Here is a 16,679-nt window from a genome sequence, read left to right on the forward strand (position 1 = left end):
TGAAGCGTAGGTTAGGCCTATGCATTTATACAGTGTATACACGGTAGACAGACGAAGTGTATATTTACCCATGCTGTGTCGGTTCCTGTGCAGCTCTCTATGATATCAAAGGCATTGTATGTACAATGTAAAGTGTGTTTTATTCTTTGCAGTCATATCCTGGCCTTTGTGGAATTATTGTAAGAGGAAAGTGTACGGTTGCGTCGTACATGGTTTTACATTTTGAAGGGATAAAATATGTTTTTAATAAAATAATCTTATGTACCAAATGTGTCTCTGTGAACTTTAGTGTGTGAAAAGTGCAGGGTGATGGATGGATGTTCTGTTGATATTAACTACTGGTACTGTATACAGTGCACTCCCGTTACAATGAACACAGTTATAACGAAGTCTTTTCCGAGCACCACTGACAAAGAAAAACAAAAGAAATGTGCTCCGTTATAACGAAATGCGGATCGCTTTCGAAAATACGTAGCGGAACAAGGCATTTACAGCGTCTCTGCATGGGCGAACGCGTCACATCACTGTGTGTTCACTTGGTGTGTCACGCACAGTTTCCGACGGGGACTTGCGTTATTGTAATACAATAATCTGAAATTGATTAACTATGTTTTATTGTTCACATAGCTTTCCAGTGTATGACGAGTATTCAACAAACAGAATATCATATATGCGTGGCTTCCTTGTTTTTGTTATACATGTATATTGTATTTGTTCGGTTATAACGAAATTTCGTTGTAACGAAAGAAAACTGCCGGTCCCGAGCATTTCATTATAACGGGAGTGCACTGTATACCAAGTTGATACGTAAACTGTAGGTAAATGCTTGCTATTCTCAGTAAATGCCCTGGAAGAGCTCTCAATTCAAGATGTAAAGACTCTGTATTAGATTGAAGCTTCTGTTTTAAACAGTTCCAACAAAGTGACTCCTAATGTGGTTGACTGTAGGGACTTGGTAACAGATGAATTGGTGATGCATGTTTCACAAATGGCTCTCTCTTTTTTTGTGGGGGGGGGGTGGAGTGTTAATCCTCTTGTCAGTCGTCTCCTACTGAATGCTCTTGCACTGGTTGCACAGGTATCTTATATTACACATGTACATACATGTACTACTGTACACAACTGTACAACAAAATATATTCATTCACTCATTCATCCACTTGCTACTGCAATGTGTGTATATATGTATATTTAATTTTATATATACATGTATACATGTAGATATGACCAAATCACATTTTGGGGTAATTTTGAGGTAATTTGTAGAAGAAAAATGTATGCTTTGTCAGACATAAATTATGACAACTTGCGTTAGAAAAGTGAATTGTGGCATGAGCATGCATTTAACAATGCATCGTGCTGGTGTGCAGGGGGATGCACATACAGTGTACGTGTAAACATGGACATTTTTGGTTTGGATTATATACTTTTTATGTTACATGTATATTTCAATGTATCTGGGGCTTCAAATACCGGTATATCTGACAGTGGTTATGTATTCATGCTTTGACATAGCAATGCACCCCACTCTTTGCATGACCCACTGTATCGCCTTTTCTTCTAATTTGTACGCCCTAAGCTACTAGTACAAGACTTTATATGACTGACAGAAGTGTTTTAAAACTGAATAGGTCTATGCCTACACAATTAATTAGAATTGATAAACGGGAGATTTACACACCTGCGACAGGTGCTCAAAGTGTACTGTCAATTTCATCCTCGGCATCCAGCTGATCATCCCTCCCCCCCCCCCCCCCCCATTCTTTCAAAGTTCTAAGAACTAAGATAAAAACCATTCACAAACGTAGATGTTCCCCATGGGTGGTTTATTGAAGTGATTTACAAAGTACGATACATGTCATGTTTAAAATCTAAAAAGTCCTTGCTAAAATATATTTTTGTTTCAATAAAATGTGTATAACTACAATATCGATTTACATAATGTCTCGGAACATGTTATTGGTCAAGATGCAAGAGATGAACTTTGAAATGGAATTTCTGGGAACGAAATAAAACAGAAACGTATTCGTACATATAAATGCTCTATGCCCCTATTCCGTGATGAAACCTAATTCATAATTTGTAGCTGTATCTTAACATTCAAATCAATCTACATATTGTATCTCAAGAAATATTGCACATACAATAGATAATGGTACATTCTCATTGTCACAACAGAGATAACTGTCCACATCAAAGGGATATTAGTATGCAGAGATTGTGATTAGGAGACAGTTGTATACGAGGTAACCAAACACGGCCATCACACACTGAACAATGATTAAAGACAAACAAACAACAACAACAAAGTGTCCACGGCTCCTTCTTTGATCTACAGGGGAATGACTTATGCATGATGTCTTGCATGTTCTGGAGTCCCCTAACACTGAAATCTCACTCGATCAGCTGACACAACTGTCTACTTTCTTATTTTGATAAGCCGAAACACGTTTTCACAATTTCTCGTTCTTGTTGTGGTGTAATATCATTATGGATGATAAGATTTGATATGAGCACACAATCGCACACACAGTACACACGCACAACAATTCGTGCTCAACACACATCTAAAATAATTACGTGAACAAAGCGAGTCAAATATGATGTACTAAAATAATTTCCTTACTGTGTAAAAACTGCACGGTTCTGGAAATGACTTCCATGAGAAGGGAGAGTTTTGATACTCCTGCTAATATCTGTAACTACAGGTGACCCCGAATGACACATTATGTAACAGACGCCATGCACCTCAATTGCATCGGTTGCTAAGGTCAAAGGCCTGTAGGAGAATAGGAAAGTATTTCATCTTTCCCGGGCCGAGTACTTCGGCTACGAGTTTGACGACATCCTCCGAACCAGCGGGAGAGCCTGGTCTCCATTTCGCCTCCGTTCCGGCTGCCGGACGCTCCTCCCTAGCTTTCGTCATGATGTCATATGCTACGACCGTCCGATCCGCTCCCAGGCGTCTTTCAAGGTACATCTTCAGAAGTTCCAGCTTTGCGCGCAAGTCTGTCGTCAGTTCCCCTTCCATCACCATACCGGCGTGCAAGAACTCCGCCACCTCAATGTCCCGCTCATCTCCGTTGGCGCCTTCGCATTTTAGGAAGTTGTCTCGTGATCTTGAAGTCGATGTCATTGCGTCCGAGAAGGGAGAGTCATCCTCAACAGAAGGAATAATGTCTGGTATCGGACCATTTGGAGGATTATCGAACGCTATGCCAAGACTCTGCCTTCTCTGCAGCTTTGTTTTCTGAACGTAATCCCGGCTGGGTCTCCGAATGGCGTTCCTCCTGGAGAAGATTCCGCGTTGAGGCTGCTCTTTGGTTTGGCGCCAGTCAGGAACTTCTGAAGGTTTGGAGACGTCACTTGCTGATCTTCTGTCTGACTCCTTGGACTTGCACGAATCTGGCTGCGTCCGTTTGTGGGGAGAGACGGCAAGGAGCTTCGTGTTGGAGACGTTCCCCTGCTGACATCCGCACCGTCCGCACCTGGTCGACGCATCGGCAGGATTCGCAGACACTTCAGGAAGCTGTAGGGTGTAGGTCCCGTGTTTCACTAGTGATCTTGGTTTGGAAGACGTCTTGGGTGTGGCGGGAAATAGACAGGTGATTGGCGCCCTCGGTGCTCCTCTCGGTTTCCCATCATTCCTTCTCCGCACTCGAGTCTTTGAAGGACAAAATAGTGCTAGAGATTAATGACAACATTAGTTTGGATGGTGCTTAAACGAGGAGAATTCAACTTGCATAGAAAGCACTCATTCCGGTCTTTTGACAAGAAACCAAAAGAAACATGTTTTTTTCTTTGAGGGATAGACACCCGTCATGAAGCAACGGAATTTTATGAATGAGAGTGGACAAAATTACATAGCTTCATGCCCGTTAACCGCTAATTGAAATCAGAAGTATGAAAGTGTCAACAGTGCCAACAGTCTGCCAACGATCGCTCAAATGGATAAAGGAAATTCGAAATAGGGCCTATATTATGCAGGCTTCTCCGGAGGAGGTTGCCTGCTATCAATGAAGAGACGATCGATACTTTGATTTTCATCAACATATGATGACGAGATCTGAAGATACCAGGGCTCCGTTTTAAGAAGAGTTAAAATCGATTACAAAATTGATTTCTATGATAAGTTTATGGCAGCCTGTGTGTTAAGGAAATTTAAAATCGATTTTATCTTTTCATAAAACAGGGCCCAGTGCGCTGTTTTATAAAGAGTTACAATTGATTTTATAACAGATTTCAACTGTTAGTCTATGGCAGCCTGTGTGGTAAGGAAATTTAAAATCGATTTTATCTTTTAATAAAACAGGGCCCTGGTCATACATGTATTTCCAATCAGTAGCAAACTAATAAAGTCTTTACACGCTGATTGTATATTTTTTCACAACAATATTGTGACCCTCCCTTATCTTTCGTTCTGGACCCCATTTCACAGAAGATATTAGGATAACAAATCTTGCTGGAATGACAGCTTCCCATAGGAACATCCATTCAGGAAGCTGGATTCTTGTCATTACCATGACAATTGCCATTCCAGAAAGAGTTGCTATCATATCAACTTTTTTTTTAATTGAAATGAGGCACAGAAGCAGGTCATCAAGGAACTCTCGCAGTGATATTGTTACAGACAAGGGACTTTTAATCAGCACTTGATCATCGAGATCGATTCTTCAATTTTTGAAGCAAATGTCGACCTATTTTAGAAAGACAAATTATTACGTCTGCAAGGCAAAGTAACGAATATCCTCACCTCTGACTGTGATCTTGATCTTGGCGACAGCATCTTTCCACCACCACGCGTTGTCGCGGAGGGCGCACTATTGAGGGCTGAGGCTCTCGTCTGGAGTACAGTGCTTGACGCAGATTCAGGGGATTTTCTAGCAGAGTAGAGTCCACTGGCCTGTGTTGTGGTTCCCGGTTTGGAGAATGACTTTCGCTTACTTACTCGATAGGTTTTCTTTTCACTCGACACCAGCCGCGTCAGAAACTTTGAATCCCTGACGCGTTCCGGTAAGGATCGGCGTCTTTTCTTATCAGGCACTGCGCGATCTGTCGACTGCTGAATCCTGGAAAGCACGTCGGACTTGGGCTCGTCAAAGACAGGTGTGCAGGAGCGTCTCTTCATGGTTTTCCTGGAGGATCTTGACCCACACTCGGAATCATACCTTCGGTGTATTCGTTGGTCATTTTTACATGACAGTGATGACGACGTCTTTTCGTGGGATGGAGCTTGTTTGACAGCAGCCATTCCGGAGGTCTGAGGTTGCTGAGATACCTTCGAGGAGCTTGCTGATCCGTTTGGCGGTAGACGCTGCAATGTGGTTATCTTTGGTGGAGGAGTGTTGTGATGCTTTGTGGAGCGATAGCAACGGTCAAAGTTCCTCACAGGATCGCTGGCTGAATGTCCGTGTACGATGCGCCGCCTCGATGAACTGTCCATTTTGCACTGACGTGGTGTGCGTCGACGAGACATTCCTGTTGATGTTACAGTAGATGTTTGTATCTTGTTCGTCGATGGACACGGAGAGGGATCGCTAAAAAGCTTGGAAGATTTAGTTTTACCCGCAGTGACAGCAGAGTGTCTGTTGCGGGTTGGAAGTGGTGACTTGGTGTGTATCGATGACATCCTTACATCCATCTTCCTGTACATCTGTGTGTGGGAAAGAGAGTATGCTCTGTAAGTTAATCCGAAATGATCTACTTTAATTTAGTGGATGTCCAACATATCTAGCTATTTACCAAAACATCTTCAGAGCGATGACATAAAGCGACTTACAATAGCCTCATTTAACGGACGCGCTACGAATAGCCATTCAAGGTCATCCTATAAAATGCAACCCACATACTATGTACATCGGAAGATAATATGAAAGGGTTTTTCGACAGGATAGCCAGTTGCCTGGGGACATTACTTAATAGGTCAAACATTTAACCCATTATTCAGGTGATCTAGGATTCTTCCCGGTGAGTGAGGCTTATTAATTCTTACTGGTGACTTGGGACGGACGGCGGGCCTGGCAGCGTTCGTTCTGGGGGAAGGAGAGTGGTCTACAACAAGCCGACGGTCCGTGTAGGCCTTCACGTACGGTCTCATACTAGACGCAGTTAGTACGTCTTGGGCTGAAGGTCTCTCGCTGGGGTTCACCGACAGAAGGACTGCTATCAGCTCGTGCAGCAAACTCCCGTAGACTCTGAAAGGTCCGAGGTAACACGGAAAAAGATGAAGATGAGTAAATATGTGCCGTTGAATCCGTATCTACACCAGGATGATGACAGAAACAAACAGATGATCCTCTTCATTACCGAAGGTATTAGAATACGTACGTGATTGTTGTATCATGAAAACTCCCGAAATTTGGTCGATTACGTTTTCAGGAAATTCGTGTGCAAAGCTTGTTTCTAATCAAGTTACATTTGGCCGGAGATGGCATGTTGGGATTTGAAACTCTTAGCTATTGTTATATTTAGTGATCTCCGACTCCAGGAAAAGACAGTCTAATTTGAATTACCCTTCATAACTTTGATATACATGTATGACAATTTTTCTTTATCGATGTGTTTTGTTGATATGGTGGAAATTATGATGTCTTGGAGATGAGAAAAAAGTATAATAATTACTTCCGTGGAGAAGATAAAGACGTTGCAGAAACACTCACATGGGAATAGGTGTGTAGGAAGCGCGGAGAATGCGGAGAACGAGTGTAGAGAAGTCTGGTCCATCAAATGGATGACGTAACGTAGTCAGCTCATACAGAATACACCCAGCTGCCCACATGTCGCTCTTCTGGTTGTACCTGAAGTTTCGAGTTAAGGAGCTACAAAGATCTCTTTGTTTCACCTATATAAAGCTAGGAAATATGTAATCCATTATTACCGTTATCTTCTGGTTATACCCATGCTCGGATGGGAAAATGTGGAGTGTAACTATCTCCTGGTTACATAACATGCAGCTATAGAAAGGAACACGAACACAATAGTTGTACTGAAGCTGGGGTTTGAAGAGTTAAAATCTTTCTTTTGGTGGTGCCTCACAACGAAAAATTACGGAGCTAACAATCAACTCTTTTACGTATCTATAACATACTGCTTAGAGACGTGGAGCAAATGACCCATAGTTAAGTATGTGTGCACTTTAGGGCGGGTATTCAGAAGCGACTACTTTATTATTTGTTGTTGTTATTGTTGTACTTCAAGGTATAATAATATATGAAATATGGAGCACAATGCTGTCTTATGGATGCACATAAAGCTATGATTCTGGAAGCACATACCATTCTTCTTGCTGCAGGCGTATGATTAGGATTGGAAAAAATGGAGAAATGACGATTTCTTGGTAGCAGTTATATCGGAAAACAAGCGGAGTAATATAGATCGCTGAACTGAAAGCACTGTAGTCATTATCATGCATACTCTGCTATGAAGACACCGTAACCGTAACACTCTGACTCCTAATGAGTTATCAAGGTAACAAGAATGTTATGAAATGGATGGATCTTGGACGGCACTTTTGCCACGGCGCGATGTTAATCGTTTGTTAATGTTAACATTTATTCAGGAAATGCCTGTAATATAGTCATTACTGTAATTTCAAAATCATTCAAAAAACAAAACACCTTCGTAGTTATTACAGACAAGAGGTGTAATTCAGATGAATTTTTTAAGATCTCAGGAAGGATACGGTTGCCTCTGACAAATCTCTGGGGAGAGGTAGTAAGGTGTACCGATAGAGGTCAGGGCGTGGTCAAGGGTGTGGAGTAACACCTTGGCGATGCCAAAATCTCCGACTTTCACCAGGCCCTTTGTCGTCAGGAAGAGGTTTGATGGCTTGAGATCTGTTTCAGGACAAGAATGATAAAAAAGTAGTGATCATCCCAAATAAAGCGAAGGCAAGATATTCAGAGAGAGAGATTTGCACTATACAGAAAAACGCATGTGAACTGACAGGCAATAACTAAAAAAGTTGGCAAGCGTTTCGGTAAATGCACATGTTGTAAGTCTTCTCAATCGATTTCATTCTTGTCACATTCTATCTTTTGAAACCGCCTTCCATTTAGATTTTTTTCGAACTTTGTTAATTACCTCTGAACTTGACGAAATCACAGAACTTCTTCACACAATATTACATAGACTGTCATGGATAATCTGCTGAAGATAGTTAATCAGAGGGAGAGGGAAATTGAGGTATATTCACCTTATGACACGAAAATAAAGTTCGTTCCTACACAGAGAATGATCGCATCTATAGCTTTCATTTAAAATAGTGAATCACACTTTGCGCGTTAAGTGGAATAAAATAATGTAAACATTAATGATCGCATCTATAGCTTTCATTTAAAATAGTGAATCACACTTTGCGCGTTAAGTGGAATAAAATAATGTAAACATTATAGATGAATGTATAAACTAGAAATGTCGCTACGGCGACTGGTGTATGCCTCCGCCATAATGCATGGTTCTCCTAATAGATCTATAGTACAATGTCTTGACAATGTGTGATGACAGTTTCACACAATTGGCAAAATATTAAAATGACAGGTTTGCCACAAATGTGCTGAATGTTCACTTTCCTAGTACTAGGTTCAATTGGATGAATGATTAAAACGTCAGAGTGCAGGTATTTGGGGGAACTGATGATTTTTACTTGACTTTTGACCCTTTTATAAGTTTATGCATTGAGTAATTTTCAAGGTATTGAGAAAAAGTATAATTTCAGTATCAAATAGTAAAATAGTATCATCTAAACCTGGCCTTTGACCTTTGACCTCACAGTTCCAAAGAGAATCACTGTTAGGTTGAACATGCATAAATATGTAAGTTTCATGATAATACCTTGAGTTACTTTTGAGATATGGAGGAAGAAGTGCAATTTAGCACTTTCACTTGGCCTTTGACCTTTTGACCTTTGACCTTTTGGCAAGAAACTTCCCACAGAATATATATTAGGTTATACATGCATACATCAAGTTAAAAAAAAATCCTTCAGGCATTGCATAAATATTAGGAAAGTAGTGATATTTTGAGGAGTTGACCTTGACCTTTGACCCCTGACCTTTGACCCATGACCCCCAACTTCCCTAGATAATCACTGCCCATCGGTACATGCATATATACTAAGTTCCATGAAGATACCTTGAACCATTTGCGAGATATGGAGAAAAACATGAAATTTCAACCTTTTTTCACAAAATAACCTGTGACCTTTGACCTTTGACCCCGTGACCCTAAAATCCAAACAAAGTATCATCCCCCCAGGATATACCCTCATACCAAGTTTGATGCAAAACCACCTCACGGTTCTTGAGATATCGACAAAAACAAAACGGGACGGACGTACGGACGACCCGAAAACATGATGCCTCCGGCCACTTCGTTGGCGGAGGCATAAAAAAAAAAAAATAGTTTGCTATATACGTCTTATTCTAAGAAGCGGAACTTCCATATGATGTACACGCCAGGTTGAATTATAACAAATATTTAAAAGAACGAGAAAGTGACAGAAAAGGCTTTACTCTATACGTTGTATAACAATCTTTACCTCTGTGGAGTATCTTTTCCGAGTGCATGTAATGAAGCGCTAGGCAGAGTTGCACGAACCAGTTGATGATCTGAGACGGGACGAATTTACCCCCGGACGATTTCACCGCCTCTATCTTTTCCGCAAGATCACCTGTGGGAACCGAACGCATTATAAAGGAGCCACAGACATTTCAAACCTAGAATGAAAATTGAATGCAACCATATACCCGTCAGATATAGCAAATGATCTCATTGAGAATGTCAGAATTTACCACGCAAAAACACCGAATATCAGACAAGACAGCTTTTAAAAAGATACAATGAGTGTTTTTAATACAACTGGCAGGATGATCACAAAAACGCCGTGTGTAATGGCTGATAATTGTGAAACAAACATTAATCTGGTGGTATTCGCAGCATCTCTGTGAATGCATGACTATAAGCATTGTCTTTTTCTGCGACCTAATTGTTTCGAGTTGTCTGCTTATAGTAAGACGGAAAGTTTTGTTGTAGAGGGCGCAAACATGCTATACATGCGTTTAGTGATTTACACCTTTGAGATTTCCAACTTCAGTATCTCCGCTGCATGAAGCAAATCAAAGGAAGCTAATCAAGAACATGCCCGTAAAGCAATATGGCATAAGAATCTTTCAAGGTACATGTACATGAAAAGAGGTAAAACGTGGGATATTCTCAAAGTTCAAACTCTTTATAGCGACCATGCAGTGACGGCCAACCTCAAGAGTATAATTTCGTGACGTAATAATGTGCGCGTTGCGTTTTCCTCATCATCAACGCGCTGCGCGTGCAGCCCTTACAAGATCTCTGACGTGATAATGAAACTTTACATTTTTGTTTACATAACGACAAACAAAAACCTTTTCAAGATCTCTGACGTAATGAAACTTTACAGCATTTTGTTTACATAACTACAATGTTCTTTCCAGTGGTTTATTCCTAGTGAATTCCTCCTTGCTGGTCATACGCATTTGATAGTGTGCTTTTTGCTTCCGATCAAAATGCCTAGATTTAGCAAGTTATCTCGTGGTCGGCGATTTTGGGCCCGATTCCGTAAGAGTCTGGCAAAATTGTTACGGAAACTGTGTTGTGTTGCCACAGGTGAGATATTTGGTTTCTTTGTTTTGTTTTGAATCTTTTCATCAAACTCTTACAACCAGTCATAAATTTTGTTATATTTCTCTTTACTTTCAATTGGTGCGTGTGTGTGTATACCTTGTCCTTCTTTCTCTCTCTCTTTCTTTTGAAGTGAACAGTCAATGTCTCCTTCGTTACAATACATGTCCTGTAGATCTTATTCTTAAGGGATTGCAAAGGTTGATAGCAAGATTAATTTCGAGAGAGAGGCATCATGCCAATACTTAGGCTAATCATCTATTCTTGATTCAATTCAGTCTAGATTTCCTGCAATTTCTAAAGTATAAGTTGTCATACATGGTGACATAAATATTTGATCAGTGCAGATGCATTATCATCCATTGCTACTTTAATTCGTACAAGACCTTCTATATAGAAGTCATAAGACGGGACATGGAAGTGGCGGAAAGCCTCTAGACTGTTCAACATTCAAAATGTAAAGAAATACCATTTATCACTTTTTGACGAAGAAAAGTTTGAAAGGGAAGCACAGGATGATAAGAACAATTACAAGGACAATAGCGAGGGAGAAGATGACGTATCGTCCGTAAGTCCCAGTGAATTTTCAAAACTCTTACGCACGTCATCAGATGACGAGGACTTCGAAGGCGATGACGACACATTCACAATAGTGTCAGATTTGACAGATCTCTTTCTCGAATCCGACGATCACGTCACTTCAGACCTTTCTCCTTCGGAAGACGAAACTTTCATCAATGTCGAGAAGGTTGAAACGAGCGACAATTACGCATTTAGCCTCGTTGATGACATCATGAACATGCTCATTACAGAGGCAGTTTTTGGATTCGGACAGTGTGCCTGAAAAATATCTTCTATTTGAATTTTTTTTTTTTTTTGTAAATGCTTCAGGTTTTAAGAAATAAATGATGTAATTTGATATCATTATGAAAAATGAAATCATTTCTGACTCTTTACTAAGTTTGTCATTATTTTCTGTGTATAAATGAATTCATGTGACTATACTTTAAAATTGTCAGTTTTGTGAGATTTATCAGGCAAGCATTGATAGAGTATTATGTACATTCACGGACACACACATACAATACGTAATCATGATATACTAAACCTCAAGATTTTTAGTCGACTGACGAGTAAATCGACATGATTTTCAGATTAACGAGTTGACCTTCGGAATAACGCTACAAAATATTCCAGACTGAAATTACAAACCTCTGGTCTTGGTAGATGTCTATAGAGAATCTGTGTTTCGGAATAATGATCCTTCGGAATAACGAACCTTATTTACATGTAATTTTCAGATTAGCGAACGAGTGACTAGTACACACCTGGAGAGTGGCATAGCAAAATGAGGGGGGGGGGGGGATTCAAAAAGTCTTGCCATGTTTTCATCGAATAGCTGTAGCTGCCTAGGTGTAAATCACATGCATATTAGCTCATACCTCTCCCGTTTATCTGTGCACAAAACAGCATGAAAGCAATGTAATTTGGGGAGTAAAGTGAAGCAACTTTCGTTTTGTTTTTTTGTTTTAATCCTTGAAAGTCATCTTAATCCACTGAACATTTCATTTCAATCCGGCATGTATATAGGCCTACTTACCACCATCAGCGTACTCCATGACTATACCAAGCACGCCTCCAGCGCCGGCCACGAACGCCTCGCGATACCGTATGATGTTCACGTGCTTCAGCCGTCCCAAGATGGCGACCTCATTCACGGCCTGTTCGCGGTCTTTCTCCCCCATGCACGACACGTTGATCTCCTTGACGACATAGGGCCTGTTACTCTCTCTCGATCTCACCAGCCAGGCCTTACCGTAGTTGCCCGATCCAAGAACCTTGCGATAAGAATATTTTTCCATCTTGATATCTAACCATTGGCGCTGCCCTTGGTCGTCGGTACGACCCCTCCAAGCTGCGAGAAGAGATGAAGCCGGCTACCTGGGTGTAGTCAGATCTTTGCATTCCTGATTTGGTACCCATGACAACAAAGAATACTTGAGGCTCATTTATTGAGGCTCTCCCGACTCAGCGACAAGAACTGAACAAGAACTAAATATGCAACACAAAAGCTTGGTATGCAAGAAGAATTGAAAGACTCAGGTGACTGATCATTCGCTACGCATTAGGGCCAGGGCAATGAACTGGTCCCCGAGGCGAGTGGTGCAGCTTTCAGGAAGCACTTTTATTATGTAGTGAATTTGAAGTCATTTTTTTCCATCACAACAATACCATTTGAAGTTGAGTTTCACACTATGTTCAAATATGATACATACAGCATTTTATACAGCATGGTACACTGCAAAATTAGACGAACAGAATGGTATAGACCGGGGGTAGGCCTATATGTTTTATGAAAATTAGACATAAAAAAGGAAGGTATACAGGTATATGAGTGTCAAAGTTTCACATCATTTGGGAACAATGATAATTAGTAGCCGACTACCACATTATGTGTAACTAATTGTTGATGTTTTGACATAGCATGCATAAAGGTAGTTTATATCAGTTACGTAAAATTTTCCTCCAGTGATCTTCCTGATGTTTTCTACCTCACTGTCCTCAACTATCCTAACCGCCAACGTGACGCTTAGCACCCCCGACGACATGCCAGAGACTCCAACTTTCCCGTTTTCGACGGGAAATCTCCCGCCGAAAATCCATTTTTGCAAAATCTCCCGTTCTCCCGCTTGAGATTCAATTTCGCCCGCCATGGCTCTTTGTCTCCCGTTGGAAAGGATTTCTCACTTATTTTTATCGTATGTTGAAAAAATAAGCCTTAGAAAGCACCAGAGAGCATCTAGAACCCTGGGAATTTCGCACTTGGCACACATCAACTTGGAATCTCCCGTTTGCTAGGGGTTTCAGGCGGGAGAATCTCCAGATCAGAAGGTGCTTTGGGTTGGAGTCTCTGACATGCCCGCACATATTTTGCGAAAAACGAAACAATTATGTATAGGCATATTCACGGCAGAAATACTGGAACGATCTCCCCGCAGAACTCGCAGGTCGCTTATTATTATCATCCTTTAAAGGGGACCTCCGGATGATTTTCAGATTTTTACACTTGAACAACTACAAATTAGATAAACTGAATACAGAGTTTCAGAATTCATAGTGATTGGGATGAGGAATGAGAATGTTTTTAAAATTTATAACAAATTGCAATGAACAAGGATGATGACATCGCAGCCTCACCATAAGAATGTGTGAGTTAGGGCTCAAGGAAGCAGAACAAAAGAAGAAGGCATGCATAGATTTTTCACAGGTGAACTTGTTGAGCAGTGGTATTGTAATGGAATTACAATTCTAAATTTCTGAAATGTATGAGGCTCTGATGTCATCACTGTTCAGTGTAATTTGTTGAAGATTTTCAATTTATTGGTTTCTCTGCTCAGGGACCACAATATATTCCCGAATCTATACATGGAGCTGTCGATTTATGTACTACATAATGTGAAATTATGAAAATCGTCCGGAATGCCCCTTTAAATTCAAATTAAGACAGTATTTAGTGAATAATTACATCACGCGAGTTCACTGAAATTCCTTTCTATCTTGTTCATGAATGTTATGCTGTAAGGCTTGGTTGTTGGCATGCAAATCGAACTTGAGCCTATAGCTGTTTGTGCTCTCAAATTTAGCTATCCAGTGAACGTCTTCCTACTCGGAGACAATTCGGGGGGGGGGGGGAGCTGACATTGTTGTGCTCACTTTATTGCAACTGGCGAGTGGATCATTCTTGAATTATTGTTGGCATGGTTGGTATATGGTTTTTTCCTTTCCTAATGCTTCCCCCGTCTCTTCTGAGGACGCAAAATAATGTGTAGTTTTCTTATTGTCCAAATCGCAGTATTACACTATACCGTGAACATTGCTGTAATAACAGCCGTTAATACACGTAGGTCTGTAGCATCCGTATTTGAGAAGAATTTGCGGTATCCGCTTTCCGCTATAGTATTCTTGTTTTTCTGCTTTGTTTTCTGCATTGAAAAGGGCTAGGGGTTTCCAAAATATATAAGCCTCCCAAACCTTAATAGGTACAACGGCCCCGGATCCCCCTCCCCTTCAACGTAATTAATTAGTAAAAACAAAACAAAACAAAACAAAACAAAACAAAACACGTCTGTCTTATACTAGCACGAGCAATACACATTTTTGAATAAAGCAGACAAATACATCGTTGTCAAGTTTGTGTTCATAATATTGTTCGTATTGATTTAGGAATTGTGTTATCTAAGATTGTTTGCTTGACGAATGAAATAATCACTGTTCGGCCTACAGATCCCTTTATTTTCATATCATGAAACAAAACTTTTTTCTAACTTTAAGGGGAAGTTTCACAATGTTTGAAAGAGGAACTCGTTTGAGAACACATCTCGGAACATGTTTGAGCAGAGTATAAAACAGAAATGCATTCAGAGGTGGAAGAGTAAACTTCTCTTTACGGTAAAAACAATCATAATTATGGCATGATGAAAACAAGTTATGTGATCATAATTACATTTCAACTGAAACTACCAAGTCATTTACCTGTGCATTCATTAATTTGTTTTGCCATGAGAACCTCCCTAGCTTTCCGATTACCAAGTTTGCTATTAGATCACAAGATACCTCTACATGTACATAGGACAATCTACAGAGTACAGTGTATGATAATGGATTATGTTTAAATGATTCTATCATATCATCACCGCTATTACCTGTATGAGCTTAAGAAATTATTTTTATCACTGTTTATCTTAGATTTGGTTGTTGTTATTATCAAGCTTGTTGCAAAGATGTGCCGTCAGTAAGAAGTTGGTAAACAGCTTCACCTTTGTCGCTCCTTATTACGAAAGATGATTCATCATTAATTCAACTTCAAAGAGATTGTATACTACTAGAGTACTCACCATTAAGTGCGTACAAATAAAATCAGACATATTTGAACAGTGGCGCGCGTGCATAGACGAGGTCAACTCGCACGAACCCGACCGGGGCACCATTTCCTGAAAGTTGTCAGCCGTGACAAATTGTCATAGTAGCAGTAACAGTCAGTAATCAGAACTTCTCAACCAATCAAAACCAGGGACTTTACTGGAATTGTCAGAAACTGACAGCTTTCATGAAACCGTGCCCCGAAATAGCGCCCATAATGGTGTACGTGAGGCACACCTTTGAAGCTGGGACGGGCTTGGAAAATCATTTTAATTTAAAGAAGCAATTATTTTTGTCGATATGCTGCGATATTTTCTTACAGAGATATATATTCGTAACATGTTTAATGTGTTTTGATGAAAAGAAAACATATGCATGTTTTAGTCGTCACATTTTCCTTTTGTTAGAGTTTGTTGTTCTGCCCCCCCCCCCAAAAAAAAATTCTATAACCAGTATTCCTTTTCATACAGTAAATGATTTCACACGAATATAAAACATACTCTTCGACATGTATTCATGTTCCTGTCTGTAATGTATTTTTCAAATGATGATAAAAGTTGGTTTAGATAAGAAGTAATTTAAAGCATTTCCTTCTATATTTTGGAGTAGAAAAATATCATGTTTATGTTGTTAAATCAACAGATGATAACACCAATTTGAAAAATGTTGAAATCAATCATCCACCAGTTTCAAGTTGAAATGTAACCTATATAAAGTAGGATTTGAATTATCAAAAAAGTTGCAGAAATACTCACGGGTATTGACCATCGTGTATGAAATACACGTCACATAAAATGGTGCACACAAATGCACATAAATATACACGTACAAGCGCACATAGAGTATGGACATTATTCAAGGCACTCAACGTAGGAAGTAGGTCTGTGGAGAAAAGCCATATAAGATACACACTATCGAGGCGTATAAGAGGCGTCGTTTAATTTATCGCATGCGTTTGACTGCATTCGTATCTATTGTAGCCTATTACACTGTCAGCCATCAGTTGCTGTATGTTATAATGTTGCGCTGCTGGCTGCATGTGTTTGCATATGCAGGAAGGAAACTTTGGAGGATGGTTTAAAGAATTACATGATAACGGAACTATG

At 40.1% G+C, this 16,679-nt stretch overlaps 1 protein-coding gene across 1 annotated transcript; it reads right to left on the bottom strand.

Moving 5' to 3' along the window:
- Positions 1-2,749: 2,749 nt before the first annotated feature.
- On the bottom strand, positions 2,750-12,515 carry LOC139745249 (uncharacterized). The gene is made up of 8 exons (XM_071655651.1): positions 12,254-12,515; positions 9,539-9,670; positions 7,682-7,835; positions 6,660-6,797; positions 5,993-6,194; positions 4,754-5,653; positions 3,344-3,664; positions 2,750-3,313 (listed from the first exon to the last, which is right to left on the bottom strand). Exons 1-8 carry the CDS (start codon positions 12,513-12,515, stop codon positions 2,750-2,752), a joined length of 2,673 nt encoding a protein of 890 aa, XP_071511752.1.
- Between the last annotated feature and the right edge of the window lie 4,164 nt (positions 12,516-16,679).

This window comes from Diadema antillarum, unplaced genomic scaffold (genome assembly GCF_040938485.1).
Source record: "Diadema antillarum isolate AM-2024a unplaced genomic scaffold, OU_Dant_1.0 seq00001244_RagTag, whole genome shotgun sequence".
Lineage (NCBI taxonomy): Eukaryota > Metazoa > Echinodermata > Echinoidea > Diadematoida > Diadematidae > Diadema > Diadema antillarum.